Source organism: Microtus pennsylvanicus, chromosome 5 (genome assembly GCF_037038515.1).
Source record: "Microtus pennsylvanicus isolate mMicPen1 chromosome 5, mMicPen1.hap1, whole genome shotgun sequence".
Taxonomy (NCBI): Eukaryota; Metazoa; Chordata; class Mammalia; order Rodentia; family Cricetidae; genus Microtus; species Microtus pennsylvanicus.
Genome location: NC_134583.1, coordinates 98681535 through 98702121, shown reverse-complemented (window position 1 = coordinate 98702121; position 20587 = coordinate 98681535). Strand labels below are relative to the sequence as shown.

Sequence of the window (20587 nt, the reverse complement as noted above, 5' to 3'; positions counted from 1 at the left end):
TGTTTAAAGATAGACTCTTACTGTATGGCTGAGGCTGACCTCCAACTCGTGATCCTCTTGCGTCAGTCCCTAGGACTGTAAGCATGTGCCACCACACCCTGCTTTGTTTCTCTTTATTTTTCTTTTTTTAATTTTGGGAAGAAATAAATCACCTGCAATCCCAAGATAGTTCCAGTTAGCTGTTTTCATTAATAAGCAATTTTTCAAGGCAGCTTTCCCTTCCTAGAAAAACTGAGCATATGTTAGAGATTGCCTTTGTACTCCAACCTACATGTGTGCATAGCCTTCCCCACTCTCAAAACCCCACAGCACAGAGTTAGATCTGCCGCAGCTCATGGGCCTCCAATGCCACATCACTGTCATCCAAGTCCATGGCTTTCGTTAGCATGCGTTTGGGCACCAAACATTCATTGTGTTTGAGCAAGCATACATGGCACATGCCTGCCATTATCACATCACACAAGATAGTTTAACTACCCCAGAAATCCCTGTGTTCTTCCCCTCGTCACCCTGCCCTCCCTGAAATTCCTGGAAATCTCTGACTTTTTTTTTTTTTTTTACTGTTTCCACAGAATCTTTCTTTGCAAAACATCTTATTTTTATGATGTATGTAGCCTTTTCTGGTTGGTTGGATTTTTAATTGTTTCTTTCCAGTTTTTTGTGACATGGAACTTTTCCAGATTTTTTTTTTGATGCCTCGTCCATAGAGCCTTATACCCTCTCTTGAGCAGTAAACATTTTGCATCAATATCTCCTACGTCCTGTGTTTTATAAATTGTTGGACATTGTATTTAATCCTGAAAATATTCCCTAACATTTTCCACCCTCTGGTTATTTGGATTTTTCATTACTTTGATATTTGAATCCTAATCAAATGATATCAGAGCATTTCATGAGGTACATAAAGCTAGGAACTAATCCAGTCTTCCAGCAGAAAACCCAAGATGTGACGCCAAAAAGTGGCAGACGAAGCCTAGAACTTAAGGCTTCCAAGTGTTGGGCCAATCTGCTTTTCTTGCCATTAACGGTTTTTGTCCAAAACTCTGGGACCCACACCATCCCCAAAGATTCTAATTGGACTGTGTGGGGTGGCGTATGACATGGATATTTTCAGAAACTTTTACATGTTTCTAATTTGCAACCTGGTCTAAGGAGCCATTTCCCCTACCATCTTGGCACCTGTCAATTCAGCATATTTCAATTATTCCAATACCAACATTACTGAATTTTGATTTTCCGTATAATAATTCATGCCTAAACATTGTACCTAAACGTTTTACATATCTCAGTAGGGAAATCAATCATATTTGATCTATCGTTCAACATGTCTTTGGAGACTACATTTAGAATAGTCTTGGTCACAGGACTACAGCCCTAGGGAAAGGCATCCAGCACTGTGCCTGGCAGGACACTAGGAGTTTGTATGCTATATTCAGATCGCCACTCCAGACCTGGAACTTCTTTCCCTGCCACACAAAGTGGGGGAGAGGATACTCCTGACCCTGTGTGGTTATCCCGCAGCTCACTATATTCGGAATCTCAAAAGGACATGGCAGAACGGGAGCACACAAGGACACCGATACGAGTACATTTGGGCTTTTGTTTCCTCGAAGCATCTGGGTAGCTGCCATCTTCATCGTGTGTCTGATGGAGAGGTAGTGTAGCAGGATAGGCTCAGCCCACCCCACTCTGCGTCTAGGTCCTGCCAGGGCTAATTCTCAGTTTACCACTCTAGGGGAAGAAACCTGCAGTGGGGGCACCGGGGCCGTCTAAGCATTGGCTTTCATTTGCCGGCTCGTGCCTTCCTGCCTGACTGTAAAAAAACATGGTTCCTTTATACTGGAATACAACCAGTCCTTTCTTTTTCAAGTCAGTATGCAGGTTCCTGAGGAAGTCTTAAGTGATTGACAGGCGCAGGACCTTGAAGTTTTCTCCTCTAGCATTTGATACAAGTCACCTAAAGTTAATGATGTACTCACCCTTGCTAAGCCATGCTGACCACAGGCTAAGTTATATCAAATGGTAGCTTGGTTAGAGGAAAGCATCATTGAGGGTCGTAGTTCACAGAGAGGCCACTTTTAGGCCTGATGAGGAACGAGGGTCTTCAAGCCTTCAGTTACGTGGCAAATGCTCTTACAGACTGCTGCCTGCTCCTTTTCAACTGTCATGTTTCCATGATTCTAAGACAATCCTTTTGCAGTTTAGCGTCACAGAAATCAGATATATCTGATGGGGGTTAAGTGTCACTGCCTGGACCGGAGACTTAGCCACAGGCATGTGCATCAGTTGAATGAAGCTTGAGGCCTCCTGGTTTTCATGTGTCATTTAACAACCATTCAAATGAGCAACACCAAAGAACTACACGCAGAGCGTTATATCACACGCTGTTAATAAAATTAAAGTTCCAGTTGCTACCAGAGCACGGTATCACAGTGTGAGTCTTATTACCTCTGTGATCCTGAAATAAGGGTGAACCTTAAACCTTGTGTCTTAGAGTCAATGAAATATGGTACAAATGGCCGTGTATTTTCTTCTCTAGATACTTCTGAAAAGAAAAGTGCTTGCCTGTGATATTATTGATTTCTAATGTATTCTTTTTTCCAATCTCTTTTTCCTTTCACAAATGGATACCAATCACATTTACTGCTGGACTGCAAAATTTCTCCTTGAAAACCCTGCTGTTGACTGAAATCACTCTGGGTGGACCAAATTCCCTCCCTGTTGACTGCTTCTGAATGAACCTCTTCCAACCCCCCCCCAAATCTACCTCTTTGGCCAATCAAAAAACCTCCCTCCGTGTGTCCTGCTGCTCTCGACTCCACTCCCCCTCTCTCTTGCTGACTTCCGGAAAAGCCACGGAAGAGTCCTGGGCGGAAGGAGGCTTCTGTATGCTTGTGAAAAAGAACAATCTGTGTCAGCGGAAAGTTCTACAACAGCTGTGCTGCAAAACATGTACATTCCAAGGCTGAGCAGCCGCCTAGTCCTCGTTCCTGTAGACCTAGAGATTATTCCATATTATTAAAGAAAAAAAGCCAAAAAATGCAAAGCACCTCTCTCTTTCTTGCTATCTTTTTTTTCCCTCTCTCTCTCTCAAGTTTGTGCAGGGAGATGGTGAACTGTTTTGTCAAAACTTAAATAGAAAAAAAATAAATAAATAAACCTACAACAAGCCTACCTTTTAAAACTGGATGTTTAGTGTTAAACAGCCAGAATCACAGAGACAGTATTGTATAACCAAAGTATCTGATGCCAAAATTTGAAGTTAAAGTAATGATTTGATTTCCTGCCCTGGTTTGAAGGTCCATTTTATTCCATTTTATTCACTCTCTTGTTTCTCCTTTCAAATGACTGAAAATACATTTTTCCCAAAAATATCACAAGCTCACACATAGAACGAACAGAAAGCTTTTGCATGGGTCACTTTTCCGTATTGAGCCTGCGGCTTGCGGAAAATGACAGGAAACTGTACCATAGGGTACTGAGAAGATCGCACAGAGTGTGTCCAGTGTCCTCGTCTTTGCGTTCCACGGTTCCACTGTGATCCTTCCCACACGTGACTGGCTTTGTATGTTGTGTGCTGGTTTTCTGCACTTTTCCCTCCTGATAAGTCTGCTCCATTGGCTTTGTCAGGTAGACTTTCTGCCACCAACTTTCCAAACACTGTCCGCCGGGTTATTTTTCACACAGCTGGTAAAATGGATTGCTCTGTAGAGTCGAACGGATGGTAGAGGCATGTGATGCCCAGAAGGGCTGAGGCTGACCAGGGTCCCCTGGAGCCCAGAGTGTCATTCTGCAGGCCCTGTATAACCTCTTGGTGCTATCTCGTCTTTGCCCCCGTAGCATTTTCTTTAACTGTTATCAGAAATTCCATCCGTCACAGTGGGAAGCATTTGAGACTGTTGAGACAGCATGCAGGGGATTTCTTCTTGTGGTCAAAAGCTTCTCAGAGGTCCTGTACATTTTAAGAAATGGAGTTTATTTAAATACTATTTAAGCTCATGCATACACTGGTGGAGCCGTGTCTTTCAATGGTGCTGATTCCGAGCTGTCTCATCCTGCCGTTGTCAGAGAACGAAACTGGAGATTGAATGTGGGTGGCTCGGTTGTACCCTCTTGGTTCTGTCTCTTCTCCCTCTCCAGTCCTCCTGTAGCTAAGGCCATGTTCTTCTGTACCTGTCCGCTGAATGTCACCGAGCTGGGGTTGCTCTATCTGTTTGTCTGATTCACAATGCGTTCACTGGTTTTTTGTGACTCAAACATTTCAGGGCATCTAGAATACTGAACGATAGAGAAACAGCTTGAATCTGTGGTTGAAAATGATGAAACCTAACATACCTTTTTACACTTCCTCCGAGAGTAACTGATTTCAAGCTCCTTTTTTTCTCCTACCAAATCTCCATGGTGACCTCATTTACCTGTAGCCTTACCAGGCACCTTCAGGCTCTAAGTTCTGGAAAGCTACACTTCTGAGATGCCGGGACTTCAGTGCTAAGAGGAGAGATGTGATCTGGGAAAGGAGCTGGGATGTAGATGCTAAAGTCCCTGCTCACACAAACAGGTAGTAAACCACATACCCTGAAGATCTCCTAGACAGCCGAGTTCACGTCTAGCTGCAGATAGATAAGGAATAATCGGCCTGTTGAGCCCTTCAATAGCATTGTCATGCTACTGAGTCACATGATTCATTGGTAACTAAGGAACTGTCAGGCTATGCTGGGCAACTCTTCTTCTTTAGAACACTGTAGGCTCTTCTGACTAGAAGAGCAAAGCGAATCCTGGTCACGGTGTATGATTCTTTTCACATTTGAATGCACATTCTTTAAATGAACAGATGTAAACACAAGCCAGGCAGAGGCAAAAACTAAATTTGCCTGTGAAGAAATCAGTTGATTAGGCAGGTCTATACTGTTAACGGAATCTGGTTAATTAGGCAGGTCTATACTGTTAAAGGCACAAGTTCCCGTGATACAAGAGATCAAACTGGAGTCTTTGTCCTTAGACACGTTAGCCACTGATAAGACAACAAATTCCCTGGGGTCCACCTCTGTGTGTTCCATCCCACTGACAGTTCAGGGGGCACATCACGGAAACACCGGTTTAGCTACTAGTTCATTCCTGCCTCATTTATCTACATGACATTATCAATTAGAACATAATGCTTTCAAAGTTTACGTTAATGTTATATATTATGTATAAATATATATATATTCATGAGTATATGTAATGGATAGCACAAAGTATGGAGACGTGACAAATGCTCTTACCCTCTGGAGACAAAAGTCCTATTTCCTGTTTTCTTTTGTCTTTTGATCTTTAATTCACTACTTAATAGTGACCTGTTGTTAAATCCAAATCCACTTTACTGAGAAATACTGTACATGTGTAAAATGTTCAGTTGTTTTCTTTTTGTAAAATATAGAACAGTTGTAATTGATACTGGCCAAAATCAATGTTATTCCATATTTTATTTTTTCTATTAAATTAACCTAAGTTCCTGTTTATTGGATCTCTTCATACCCATGTGTAAACATCTCTGAAAAGCTTAGTTGATGAGAAAGGTCTCTGCTTCCATACTGAAGTAGATGTGGAGGAGCAGTGGGTGTGAATGAAGTGTCTAAGTACACATAGACAAAGAGAAGAGAGGTAGACATGAACGAAAGGGAGGAGGAAACGACACACAGAGCAGGTGACATTTGGACAGCAATGCATGTTAAATCTCATTTTCAGGAAGAACATAACTGAAAATACCTATTAAACTTGGCACAGTTTCTGTCCAGTTGTAGCTACCAAGTTCCCAGGATGGAAGGTAGCTGAGTCAATTCTGCATTCTGCAGTGTGTGTGTGTGTGTGTGTGTGTGTGTGTGTGTGGTGTAGGGGTGGGAGCAAAGATGAAGCGAGTATAAAGACTGTGGAAAAGAAAAGTTGGTTCAGTTTGCTGACATTTTTGTATAAATTTGGCAATGAATAGCCCAGAACACCTAAGGGATGAGTTTGTCCAACAGAAATCTCTGAGGCACAGCACTCAGTGGGAATGAAAAATGAGCTAGAATGATCAGTGGATGTATCTTATTGTGGACCCTGCTTGAGATGCAATCACTACCCTTGTGGTTCATTACTTGCCATTTGAGCATAAAAAATTAGCAAAAAAAAGCAAGGTGAGTTCCAACCAGATTTAAGATTCAGAGAATACATATGGGTATAAGAAATAGTTTCTACAATCACAAAGTCCCGATAAGAAGACAAAGGGAATGAATTTTAATGACTACATAACATGCAGTATACAATATAAGAATATAATACACATCTCCTGCATCTGAGAAAACAGAGATGAAGTATATGTATTACCCCGTTTGCTCAAAAGGAAACCAAAACATATAGATAGACCCTAAATTGATATGGCAAATTAATAATAACACTAATAAAGTTTAACAACCACAGAAAGCAATGAGTTCCAAATCCTGTAGGTAGGTCATTTAGTTAAGTTTATGCTGAACTGGCCAAGGTCGTATTACTAGAGCAGATAGGAGTAAAATTAGTCTTTTACTATTACTGTCTAAAGGTCTTGGTCAGGTTCAGAGGTCTTGACCGAGTTTGTTTTTCTCTGCCAGTTAAAGAATTAAAAGGCAGGAGAGAGAAATGTCAGGCAGAACAGGTAGCAACGTGAGAAACCTCAAACACAGCAAACAGGAGAGCAGAGAGAATCAGCAATTTGAAGAAGGCTTTTATTAGGGGCAATGAAACACACATGTAGCAGACAAAAAGAAAAAGACCATCTACAAAACAGAGGGCAGATCTGAGAAGCCAGAACCCTTGAAGCTTCTTGAGGGCTGGAGTTAATAAAGTCCTTGAAGGTCTTCCCTAATTTAGCTTGGCCAGTTTGAAGAAATGGGGCATGGCTGATTGACCAACAACTGTTGTATAAATGTGTTTTGATCCAGCCTTAAACTTGTTGAGTCAGTCCATCAGCAGAGGCCCTATGTGCAGGAGAAAAAGAAAGAAGAAGCAGCAGCCCACAAGGCCTTTATTTAAACTGCCAGGCTTTTGTATCAGGTCCAGAGGATAATGGAAAAAGTTAGCCATCTTGGAAGTTCACTATCCTTATTATCTAGGCATGGTCCCTCTCCCTACTGCCTATCAGAAAGTCTGTCTAAATCCTAGGCCCTCTTTATAAGTAAATTTGCCACACATGAGACATTCAGGTCAGGAAGATGTGTTTATCTAATTAGTTTAAGATGTGTTTTAATCTAACTAGTGCATTCACCTTGCAATGGCTGAGTCAAGAAATGGCTACCCCTTTCCCTTTGTTGCCGGCACTCCATCTCTGCCCAGTCCCACCCCAATTATAGCTGCAAAGTTCTCAAGACCCACTATGGAAGCCCTTGCTCCAAGGTGCCGCTCCCAAGCTTATTGGGAAGTCACAAGACATGAACTTGGTAGCGAAGGGAGCCCATTGGCTTTCTAACTACTATATGGAAGGTTCTCTCTCGAGTGATCAACACTGTAAGCACATTTCAGTATGGAAATCCAGAAGTCCTACTCACCACACCATCCCCAATAGAAAGCCTCCCATGATGCTGACACAGAACGGTCCATTCTTCACAGTGTTTGAGTCATCATCCAGCCTCACCCGGGATACCAGCAGATGGCAGGGCGACAATAAAGATTGGAGGCAACCTTAAACTGCTCTGGTTGGATGCTATGTCCTTCCATTCCCTAATACAAAATGGCAGGTTTAAACAAAGGCCAGCCGCAGCTTGACCTCATATACCCTAGCCTGGGCTCTGGGCTCCGGGCTCCAAAGGCAGAATATGTACATGGCACAGAAAATATAAGACTGCTTTCTTCTCTGGTTAACATCCATTTCCAGATGCTTTGGTTGCCAGCCCATAAAATCCAAAGTTCTCCTCCGAGCACTCCAGAGCCTTTGACATATTCCGCTGGGCATAGCCAAGACGAACTGAATTTCACTGTGGCTTGTTGGAGCTCTTTGGCACCTAGCAGGAGACTCTAATCCACATAGCCATGTCGTCTCGTCATCACTAGAGGTGACGATCCAGCCGGATTCGGCTCTTTGGCAAGAAGGAGGCAGTTATGCAGCAGTCCCAGAGCGGGAGTGGTGGCACGGGATCCTGTCCTCTTCGTCCAGGAGACTGCAGACAATCACTTGGCTGTTCTCCCCCTTTGCTCAGTGAGTGTAACTTCTGAGACAGACTTTCACACCAGAGTTTAAGCTGGCCTGAAACTCAGCATTCCTTAGCTTCCCATGTGCTGGGTGAGTAGGCATGAACCTCCATGTCTGGTCTTGGTAGATTATTGGTGAGGAATTTGCTTAACAAAATCTCTTCCAGTTGGCCATTGTTTAGATACAATAGTTGTTTTGATTAAAGAAAGGTATTTCTAGAAAATTCCAGACAAACTTTCTGAGGTTCATATTATAAGATCTTGAACTCTTGTCAGTATTTTTATATTCTTTAAGGACGTAATGTTTTAAGACCAGCATGGTTTTATTTAATTGGACCCACACAAAAGTCAGCATAGAGATGAACTTTCTTACATGAGAGTGATCGCTAATAGAAGGTGTGGCCCAGACTCAAGCCACCGCTTCACCCTTGTGCCCCACATGGCTTCCTTTCTTAAGAGTGCCAGAGCACATTCAGCTCAAGTTACACACTTTGCAAGGGAAGCAGGAGCCTTTTCCCAAGAAAGAACAGAAAGGACACTGACCCATTGAACTTTTTGTTGTTGTTGTTGTTTTGGTTTTTTGGTTTTGTTTTTTTTTCTTATAAGCCCAAATAAATCCAAATTGAGATAGAGTCTCTGACACACCAGGATCTGAGGTTCTTACCTTCTACAGACTGACCTTCTAACTGAGCAATACGTATGAAACACTCAACTGTAATGCGACACTATTTAAAGTAGTATGAAGCACGCTGAGAGTCCAGAGGCACAAGCTCGCATTACCAATGAAGTGTTGATGTCCCTTGTCCTTGGACGCGCTTGCCAAGGGCATCCCAAAATAGTGTGAAGTGTTACAGATAGAGTTGGTGCTATTGCACACAAATAAAGCTGCAAAGGTCAAAATCAAATGATATCGTAATTAAATGTCTGTGAATTGCAACGTGTCAAACTAGTCAATTGCAACCCCACTCTTAAAGAATCATGTCCAATTAAGTTTAATGTAGGATGAAGGTGAATCTTAAGGTCTGGTACAGTGTGGAACACCCAGAGGTTGGAGCAGGTAGGCTCCACGGGGATCTTATATATTGCCTTGAAGAGGAGGGAGAAATTCTCCCTTTACCCTCCAGGCCTTGTCTCTGGGATGACACTGAGCTGAGAGCTGAGGAGGAAACAGGGAAAACAGCATGTAAATTCTGTCTTTGCTTTCCACACTCCCTCCAAGGAACGTTTAGTCTCATTGCTTTAAGTACCCTCTCTACTGATCTGTTCTCTGTTTCAATAACAAAACACCTGAGGCTGCACACTTTACAAAAGCACCAGGTTTTCACCCAACATGACATTGGTCTATGAGTCACACATACACACACCCATCTTCATTGCTTTGCTACAGCGCAACATGGCAGAAGGCATGGTTTGAGTTGCTAAAGCATAGAAAAAACCACATGGGGAGACAGGGAGTCATTGAGAAGTAGGGACAGGGCAGGCTTGCATGTTTTTCCAACAGTGCAGTCATGAGAACTAGCTAGAATACATAACAACTATCTTAATTTATGACGAGGACCATGTCTCAGTGGCTTCCCAATAAGTTCCACCCTTAAATATCTCCCACCACTCAACAGCACACATGAGGAACCTTCCTCTAACATCCTGTTTCCTAATTGCACCAAATTTTACAGATTCAATTAACTCTTAGGTATTTCCCTTCAGATATCTGGCAGACAGCTCAACTAACACATCCCAAACCGACTTTAGACACCTCAACCTCACACCATCACTCACCTCTCCAGCTCTCCTTTTTTAGTAAAGGGCCATTATAAACCCACTCAGTTGCTCGGAACTTCTCTTTTCTACCCCAAATCCAACTTAACAGCAAAGCCACTGACTGTGCTTCCAAAATCCCTCTCTTAATGGCCCACTTCTGCCCACTCCATGAGCCTTTGAGTGGCTTCTCTGCCTTCCTTCTGTACCCTTGTCTTCTCTTTTGTCCCTGTCCCATCCACACACCAGACTGCCAGATTTTTGTCTCACTTATTCAGAATAAAACCTGAACTTGGCTGAGATCTTCTGCCCTCACCTCACAATGCCCTCTCCTTTGGCACCATATTCTGGCCACACCAACTTCCTTTGTGTCCTTCAAACAAAACCAGTGTGTTTATGCCTCAAGATGCCAGATCTTAGATTTAAAAAAAAAATATCTGAAAGCAGCTCCTTCCACACCCACTTTCCTCTTTCCACAATTACACTCACATGACAGTCTTGATTCATTTTCCTTTTCGCTGTCAGTCCGTTCGGTGAGAACTGGTGCCCCTCTGCCCATCCTGTGCACAACTCTATTTTATCTGTCTAGCATACTTTGTTTAATAACAATTTGTGGAATAACTGAATAAGAAGACATCAGAGCAGTGTGGCATTTGATTTGAGTCTCAAAGGAAAGCAAGGTTTTGGTAAGTCAGAGACACTTAGAAGGCTACTCACGAGAGTCTATGCAAAGCTTACAGGGACACTGGAAGGACTGTGCAGGGGATGACAGACAGAGTGTGCAGGGTAAGGAGTCGGGAGAGTTAGCAGGCAGCTGAAGTGAGGATGCATCTTCACCATCTCCCCTTCTCCAGAGCCATCAGCCCTCCGGAGAGAGGCTAATTGACTTGCCGAAGGACCCCATCAAGTCACCTCTTGGCTTCTCGCCAGTGTATTTGGGAAGCAATCATTCAGAGAGAGCGCTGAAGAGGGCATACCTGCTCCAGTCCTCAGAAGGCTAATGGCTGCTTTGAGCCAGCAAATGAAGGGCGAGGGGACTCAACAGAACTCAATGGCCAGATGAGCTCACACTAGAGAGGTAGCCTGCAGCTCCTTGGTGGCATTGAATCACAGGCTGCAGGGAGCATGACAGAAATCCTGCGAGCCTGGCTAACAAATCTAGGGTGATAAATTCTAGGTGTTTTCAGGCTGGCTTTTGTAGCCTCCTGAATCATAGCGGTTACAAAACAATAAAAGCTTAACTATCAAAGAAAGGGTAAGGCCTATGTACATACAGGAATGTATTTGCAGTTGACTTAGCATCATGAGAGTCAACAAAATGACCTTGACCATCTTCTGTCTCAATCCCACCTCGGAGCCATAGAAAGACATTTCTGCCTCCCGACTCTGATTGCTCCAGTCCTGTTCCACCTACATCAAATGGTGTCACAATGGGAAACCTGTTAGGAAACCTGTGTGTCACCTTGCCCTTCTTCAAGCTCCGCACTCGTCCCCACAGACTTTCAGGAACTCAACACTGAACAAGGGGACCCACCCTCTGTGGACCCCCCTTCCTTGGTAGAGAATCTTTTCTTTAGCTTGAAGAGCTTGCTCGGTCTGCCCTGCCCCATTTCACCAACCTCGTCTATCACTACCCTCTCCTTCCCCCGGATCCTTCTATTCCACCCTGAACCTTAGACCTTGCCCACAAGGTATCTCTCCTGCTTGAATAAACCCCAGTTGGTCTGCCATGCTGACTGACACCTGTTATCTGGGCCTCAGTCTTTTCTTCATTCCCTCACCCTTACAGGCAAGGTTAAGTCTCCTTATTCTCTTATTTTTCCATTCTTGTGTTTCACTGTGACATTTTCATGTGTGTATAATGTTCCTCCATCAGATCCCCACTCCCATTCTCCTGTCTTGCTCTCCAACTTGGTCTCCTACATCTTTCCTAATTGTCCCCTACTCCCATGTGAGCTATCATAAAAGTCCCTCCTTCACGTCAATTGTATTTGAGGTCTCTTGTTCTCTACAGTTGATGGAGCGATTCTCTCTACAGAGAATCCTCTGGGTGAAAACTTGGTACACAGAGGACAACACAGTCTCGTGGACCAGAGGCTTGATAGATCTCCATCAATAGGTAAACAAAAAATTTTATGAAGGGTTCAGTGGATAATTGAACAAATGACAATAAAGAAGTAACCATGACCTGGATACTGGGATAATTAAATCCTATGTGGCTTCAAGATTCCCCTACTTCCCTCACGTCTTCATTTTCCTCTCCTTTAGTGCCATCCCTGCCAACTCGAGCTCCATGACATTATAAAGGAGGAAAGATACTTCATGGAGTTTCTGTCACTTTCCAGAAATGACATCTTACACTATCAGCACAAAGAAGAAACTAAGGCTTTAGAATAAACCTCACTATGGTGGGAACCATCACAGCAGAGGAGTGGGGACTGTTTAGTTCCTTTTCTTGTCGCCATGACAAAATTCCTTAGGAAAGCTACTCAACCAAGGAAGGGTTTATTTTATCTCTCAAGGAGGCGTGGTTACCATGGTGCCAGGAAGATGAAGTGTCATCTCACACGAGGGCTCCATTCAGGAGTTGAGATGAATGCAGATATTAGCTTGCTTTCTGCTTTTTATGCAGTCAGGTACTATAGCTGAGGAAATGGTGCCCCTGACATTCAGGATGGGTCTTCCCTCCCTAGTGAATCCTTTCTGGAAACACTCCCAAAGATGCACCTAAAGGTATGTTTCCACAATGACTCCACATCAAGTCGACAGTGAAGCTTAGCCATCAGGAGTAAATGGCCGTATCCTAAACACGCACCCCCCCACATACCAGATGCTTGCTGTATTCACAGCTGTAGAGAGACCATACAGAAGAAATCAGGGTGCAATGTACACTCTGATTTCTGCGAAGGAAATGAAGAGATGAGATGGTGAGGTGAGCTGAGGTGAGGTGATTCGTAGCAACTGACCTTGAGCTAGAGAGATGGCCTGAACTTTCCAGCTGGGCCCAACATCGAGAGAATCACAAACTTCTGGTGAAAGAATGAGACATGAGAGACATGGGGAAGCAAGGAGGGGAGGAGAATCCTGAGGAGAGAGAAGAATATGACCCACAACTGCTGGCCAGAAAGATGACAGAAGATGAGACACAAGCCAAGAAACGCAGCTAGCTCTAGAAGCAGAAAACAACCTGCCACCAACAGGAAAAGGGTCCCGCCAGAGCTCTGCCCAGAACCTGAGGAAACCTGGCTCCAGGTCATGGCCACAGCCTCTACAAAGAACGCAAGCTGCCAGAACCTTGACATCAGCCTTGTAAATCCAGAAGAGAGAATCAACTAGGCCACACTGCCCAGACTGCCAGCCTACAGAATGCGAGACAACTGGGTGCTTTTGAAACCACTACATTTATTCTGAAGTAGAAAGCTAACATAATTACCCCAGACCAACTTCATCAGAAGATGGTCCGTGACATCACAGATGGAGATGAACCACAAAGGTCATTTCTGAGATACGTAAAGCAAAAATGGCAGACATGACAGCTCCTGCTTTCTGTTTAATTTTATTGTATTTTTATGTATACTTATGAGGCTTATTTTTATTTAGTGGTGGGAGGCAATGGCTGTGACTGTGTGCCATGCGTGAAGTACCTGCAAAGGCCAGAAGAGGACTTTGCATCCCCTAGAGTTACAGGCTGTTTGGAGCTGCCCAACATAGATGTTAGGAACTGAACTTGGATCCTCTGCAAGGGCAGCAAACTCCCTCAACAGCTGAGCCATCTCTCTAGCTCTTCTTTTATTTTGAGAAAGGCTCTCGTATAGTTCCTAGCTGGCCTCAAAACTCATTATGCAGCTAATTCCTTGTCCCCTTGCCCCCACCTCTCAAGCCCTGGCATTACAGCTGTGCTACACCACATCTGCTTTGATCATCAAGTTCTTCAAGGATGGCCACTGAAGCACCAGGCCACTGTGTACTGGTCATTGCCCAGCAGAGCTAAAGCAAGCTGGTGGCTCTTCAGGTCAGATGAATGATTTACGGTGAATAACTTCAGCACTCTACGGTCTCCGAACCTCCGCCCGGATGCATGGTGGAGCGCTCTGGCCATTGAACTGCTGGTTTGAGGCCGAGCGCCCTGACTCCAAACATGCTCTTGAGGACCTCTGCAGCGGATCAGCCATAAGCAGGCCAGTCCACACTGAGCTGTCCCTTTGTGTCTTTTCCCTCAATGAGCTGGAGTCCTTGCCGCCACTTTCCAAGCCTGTTCTCTTGAAAGTGCTGCGTAACTAGCCGTGTTTGTGGCCGATGGGCAGTGAAGCACTATCCTCTGCAGAGCCAAGTTGAATGTATTGTGTGTTTCCTGATAACCTGCTAAGGACCAGTGGCTGAGCTCGTTCCTTCCGTGTTCATTACCTGGAATTTCAGGAGCTTGTTCCCTTGTCAAGCTGGAATGGCCATTTGTCCTCTAGAGGCCCTGTTGTCAGCTAGGGCTTCCTACTGAGTCCTGGCTAGCTCTTTAACAACACAACTGGCTTAACTGTTTCTTTCTCCTGTCCCAGCCTCTGAGTCCAGCTCGCCAGGCAGGTGGCCCTGATGCTCCCACTATGGGGAAGAGACTGGGTGGAACCTAGGAGATTTCAAATATCATCCACCCTTTCCAAGAAATGGGTCGGCATATAAACGACCATCACAAAGAATCTGGAAGGAAGCTGCCTGGCTTCAAATGTTAACTTTCTTGCTCACGGTATGCTTATGAGAAGTACACATATCTATGATTATTTCTCCATTTGAATAATAATAGTCCTTATGGGCGTAACATTAAGATTAAATAACAGTGTCTATCAGGCGCGATAGTGATTTCTATTAATACTATTTAAACTATAAATTAAAACATTCATCCCTGATTCCTCCTTTCTGCTTACAGCCAGTCCATGATCAAATCTAATCATCTTGTCTCTGGTTCTCTCCTGAGTCTGTCCTCTTCCCCCCATCCACTGCCACACTGGGTCAGCTGTCCCCATCCACTGCCACACTGGGTCAGCTGTCCCCATCCACTGCCACACTGGCTCGGCTGTCCCCATCCACTGCCACACTGGGTTGGCTGTCCCCATCCACTGCCACACTGGGTCAGCTGTCCCCATCCACTGCCACACTGAGTCAGCTGTCCCCATCCACTGCCACACTGGGTCAGCTGTTCCCATCCACTGCCACACTGGGTCAGCTGTCCCCATCCACTGCCACACTGGGTCAGCTGTCCCCATCCACTGCCACACTGGGTCAGCTGTCCCCATCCACTGCCACACTGGGTCAGCTGTCCCCATCCACTACCACACTGGGTCAGCTGTCCCCATCCACTGCCACACTGGGTCAGCTGTCCCCATCCACTGCCACACTGGGTCAGCTGTCCCCATCCACTGCCACACTGGGTCAGCTGTCCCCATCCACTGCCACACTGGGTCAGCTGTCCCCATCCACTGCCACACTGGGTCAGCTGTCCCCATCCACTGACACACTGGGTCAGCTGTCTGTCCCCATCCACTGCCACACTGGGTCGGCTGTCCCCATCCACTGCCCCACTAGGTCAGCATCTCTGGCCTGGGCAACTGGGAGCTATCCTCTCATATCCTTGACAAACTTTTTCTTAAGCTTTAAAAAAAAAATGTTTAAGTAAATCAATAGTCGAAACAGGGTGTGAAAATGCAATCTGAGCTCACGCCTCTCCTGCTGAAACCTGTGGCTTCTAGTAATACCAGAATGAATGAAATGAAATTTACACCCTGGCAATGCTGAAGCATGCATGGGCAGCCTGGATATGGCGGTTCTGTTGAACACATTGTCCATATTGGGCTTCATGGTCTAAGTTGCCGAGGACAACTGATCAGGTCTCTTCCTCAAGAGGCACGAGATCTCATTAAAGATGGTTGTGAGCCACCATGTGGTTGCTGGTGAACTCGGGACCTTTGGAAGAGCAGGCAGTGCTCTTAACCTCTGAGAGTTTGGTTCTAGTAATACCTGAGCCAGCAGCAAGTTCTGAAAGACCTGAACCACCCCTTTCTCTCCATCCCTCCCTCCATCCTTCCTCTTTTTCTCTCTATGGCCATCCTGGCCTTCCTTTGGTAACCATATTAGCCAAGCCATTCCACTCCAGAATGTCAGTGTGCCAGCGCTGACTTTTTCTCAATATTGTGTTTCTCATGTTTAGCACTGTTATTGCTATGAAAGATTTTTTTCTCAATGAGTGTTAAATGAATGAATGAATGAATGAATGAATGAATGAGTGACTATACTGTAACACAATCATAAGGTCCGGACAAGCAGATGGCACTTCTGTCCCTTTCCTCCTCTTTGGGAGTAAGCAGAATGATAAAGAGAAAGAAAGAAGAAAGAAAGAAAGAAAGAAAGAAAGAAAGAAAGAAAGAAAGAAAGAAAGAGAAGGAGGGAGGAAGAAAGAAGGAAAGAAATGAAAAAAACAAAGACAGAAAGGAGTATACTACAAGTCTAAAGGGTCAGACAGCAATTAAACACCAGCTGGTCTAAGAGTGTAGTGAGCGTTAGTGCAACTGCCTAGCGTTAGACTCCGGGTTGTTCTATTCCCAGCACTACAAAAACAAAGCAAAGGATGGCAGATGCCTTTTTCTCTACTCTCACCACTCAATAGCTATGGTATTTTGGGGTCTGCTTTCTAAAAAAGTCTATTTTAATTTTTTTTTCCTCACAAAATTACACAAATCATCACTTGCTATCCTCCTGCTACTAGGTTAGCTTTTATTTTTCTTTGTCCTTAAGTAGCCTACTGCCTCCCCATTCCAGCTCTGCAAAACTCACACACAATGATCAGGTGCTGAGGAGTGAGGAGCAGACCATGGGGTTCCCACAGACATGGTGAGAAGCGGGGCTATAGAGATGAGGCTTCTCAAACCGTGGTGGATTCCTGAGGTTGGCTGGAGCAGCATGACCTCTGAGGTCTGCACCAGAAACATTGGTGAACCGATTTGCCTTAAGGAAAGCCCGAGCTTGCTACATCTCTATTTCCTGAGGCCAACGGAGTACAGAGGCATGGAATTCACCTTTGATTGCTAATTCACTCCTGCCCCAGTTTGGGATGATCTGGGCTTCTGGCTGCTACGGTCCAGTCTCCCTATCTTGAGAAGGCCAAGATGGTGACTTTCTCACCAAAGGATTCTAAAAAGACTTGGGGTTTGTGGGAATTATTCAGAAATCTCATTTGGTCAATGTCAACCCAACCTCCGGATGTTTAATTCAGCTGGTCCTGGGTAGAAGCTGAAGATTCCATTTCTAATGAAGTCCCAGTTGATACTGATGCCACCAGCCCTATCTTGAGAACCACCCACATGGGTGTTAAATAATAGACCCACGAATTAGTCTCAGAAACACAGGTTCAAGTCCATGCTTAGCCACATCTCCAAGTAATCTTTAATCAACCACTTGCTCTCTCTAGTCCTCTGCTTTTCTTGTGTATGGGAAGGAAGTAACAGTGACACCATAGCTAAGACTCCAATGTGACACAAAGCACTCCCACAGGGCCCACAAGGCCCACAGGGCTCTTCCGCTACTGTTTCCCAATGCTGGTCACTGCTTCTCATTGTGAACACACATTTAAGGAGAGACTTATTTTGGCCCAGGACTTCAGTACAAAATCAGCTGGATCTACTGCTGTAGGGCTAAGGCAATGGGCATGTAAGAGCGTGCTACACAGGCTGCCCAGCTCACGGGGGCCAGGAAGAAGAGAGAGCCAGGAAGTAGCTGGGCCAAGCTGTACCTTTACAAGGTGCATTTCCCCTAAGCTACTTCCTTCCAATGAGGCTCTGCAACCTACCACCTCCTAATAAATCCCCACATCGGGCACCCATCTAAGGGTTCATCCACTGATGAAGTCAGAGTCCTCAAGATGGAAGCCCTTTCCCACAGCCCACGAGCCAACAGCCAGGCCTGCCAGGCCTTTACTATTTCAGACATCATCTATAACAGGAAGTTGTAAATGTGGTCCTGTCAGGGCTGCCAGGCAACACTTGAATGGCAGGCAGTGTGGAGCCAATGCCTCTCTCCAGAGATGTCCTTCCCACAGGCAATGCTAAGTGAGAATCCAGGAGCTCACCTGACCTCCTTACAGAATCAGTTATGACCCAACATTTCTCCTGCAGGATACTACCCAGGTAGCTTTGCGACCCAACCATGATAAATTATGCTCCCATCCCAAACCACACAGTACACAAGAAGTAAGAAGGGTGCAGCTATTTGCTGATTGGTCCACACCAACTCACCCTTGCACCTTGCTGTATGAGCTTCCTATAGCTGCTGTAACAAATGACCACAGCTTAGTACCTTAATACAGTATGTATGTGTTCTCCAGTTCTAGAGCTCAGTACTTGGGTCTCACTGGGTCGAAGCAAGGTGTTAGCAGGCTCTCCTCCCACATGACCCTGACGACACCTGTACCTTGATTTTTCCACCTTCTAGAGATACATTGCTTGAACTCCTCTACTCATGGTCCCTTTCCCCACTGTCAAAGGTAACAACAATGCTTTAAAAACTCTCTTTCTGCTGGTCATTGTAATACCTTCTTCTATAATCGTATGTGATGACATAAGTCACAAAACAATCCCACACCAGTTTAGAATTATGAATAATAAAAGGTTGTTTATTTAAGGGGAAAATTTACAGATCACTGTCCTAGATGACAGTCCTCTGTGTGAACAGGAACAGAGTCTAGCAGCCAGAAATGGGAGCTTGAAGCAAGAGAGAACAGGTGCACATTTACAGCTGCTTTTACAGTATAAGAGACTATGCGCAAGTGGACTGGTATCTAAAGGCTATTTATTGGCTGAAGGAGCAGAATGTGCTCCCGCAGCACATATGTACCTATTTCCTCTCATAAGAATGTTTGAGATTATATTGGCACAGCCAAGAATATTAATAATAATATCCCTATCTTAAGATCTTTAATGAAATCACATCTGCAGATTATTTTTGCCATGTAAGGTAATGTTCATTGGCCATGTTCACATTGCTTTTGAGGTCTGAGGATCATTATTTAGCCTACTACACTTGGATCCATCTTCTACTCTCTGAGCTACCATTTGTCTTCAATGCTGAAATGGAAATAGAAATATACCACCAGGTGAATATTGCCGTATGTCACTCCCTGAGTCACTAAAGAAATGTTCACTGAATTGCTAGATGCTTCTTGTTAGACTGTTTTACATTTAAATAATATTAACGCATTAGCCCTATTTACTCAACAAACATCCAATAAACACTGTATACTAAGCCTTGATGGGTAATGCAATAATAAAAAGTGGAGATATTACCTACCCTTCTGGCTTTAATGCTGTAATAGAGACAAATAAATGGTGGTGGGGAGTAGCCCAAGGTTTGAGCATATACTGTGAAAAGAAGTTGGAAACTAGGCATGGTGGCTCATACCTTTAATCCCAGCACTCAGTAGACAGGGGCAGGTGTGTCTCTGTGAATTCAAGACCATCATGGTCTACAAAGGGAGTTCCAGAACAGCCAGGGTTGTTACAAAGAGAAACCCTGTCTTGAAAAAAAAAGAAAGAAAGAAAAAGAAAGAAAGAAAGAAAGAAAGAAAGAAAGAAAGAAAGAAAGAAAGAAAGAAGTGAGGAAGAGAGTAAGGAAGACAGAAACTAAAAAGAGATGTTCTACAGTGCTCTTGGTCAGCAAAGAGTGGGTTGTCTGGGCAGATGTTAAGAGACCACTAGGACAGGAGGCAGGAAGACAGGGAGGGTTCCAAACAGCATGGAGCATAGGAAGTAGTAGGAGTTGTTGAATGTCAAAGCCTTGGATACGAAATGAGAGATGTTTTGGGGACAGGGTGATCCTAGAAGCCACATAAAGGAGTCTGGATTACAATGTTGCTCTTCCAGGGAAGCTGCATAGAAACTGAGAGTTGAACCTCTTGTTACCCTGCTCCCTGCAGTGACCTGGGGATTCCTTGCAAGAAGTACTGAAAGCTCTAGCCTCCTTATTGTCAAACTCCCAGAGAAGTCCCTGCAAAGTGGCTCCGCTTCCTTTCAGAGCCCCTTGCCTTTCCTCCACATTGAAACCTTCCTGTTTCCCTAGCTTTACTTTCAGAGCCTCACATTCTAGGGATCTGTCAGTTCCCTCCGCATCTCACTTTCAAGTTATTTGCTCTTAAATACCCTTAATGCCCCTAGATTCTATTTTGCCCATTCCTTTTTGTAGCTCTTCTTGTATAAAAATGAGTAAAGTTAAAACCGGTGTGTTAACTATTAGACTATTAGGGAGTAATAATCCCAATTGCGAGTGCCGTAAGTTCATCCAACCTGGGTAATTTTGCTGGACGTTATTGATGGCAACTGTGATATGTCCTTAGTTGGAACTGTTCGCTTCCCTAAGTGTTCCTGATCTGTTCCATCCCTTGAAACATAGCATCCGTCTCTTCTATACTTCTGCCAACTGAGAGCATTTGCTCCATGGACTTCGATAAATTGGCCCTGAACTCCTGTGCCGGAAAGGTATTTCTCATTTAAAATTGGATTCATTGCAGACATGTCTAGAAAAGTGGCCGTGTTTTCTGGATATTTGGGGCCTGGATAGAATCTAACTAATGTCATGAAGCCTCTGTCCCTCTACTCCACTGAAATCAAGACTATGGGAC

The 20587-nt window shown here is 44.4% G+C and overlaps 1 protein-coding gene across 2 annotated transcripts in view; it reads left to right on the top strand.

Annotated features, from left to right (window-relative positions):
- Pcsk5 (proprotein convertase subtilisin/kexin type 5) overlaps positions 1–20587 on the top strand; it is a 421783-nt gene that overhangs the window by 287604 nt on the left and 113592 nt on the right. Inside the window, exon 21 of one of the 2 annotated variants that reach the window (XM_075973652.1) lies at positions 2854–5436. The exons of the other annotated variant lie outside the window; for it this stretch is intronic. Coding sequence (XP_075829767.1) covers positions 2854–2969 — 116 coding nt within the window. The 3' untranslated portion in view covers positions 2970–5436. Of the gene's footprint in view, positions 1–2853; positions 5437–20587 lie in introns of those variants that run through there. 2 annotated transcript variants of the gene reach the window in all.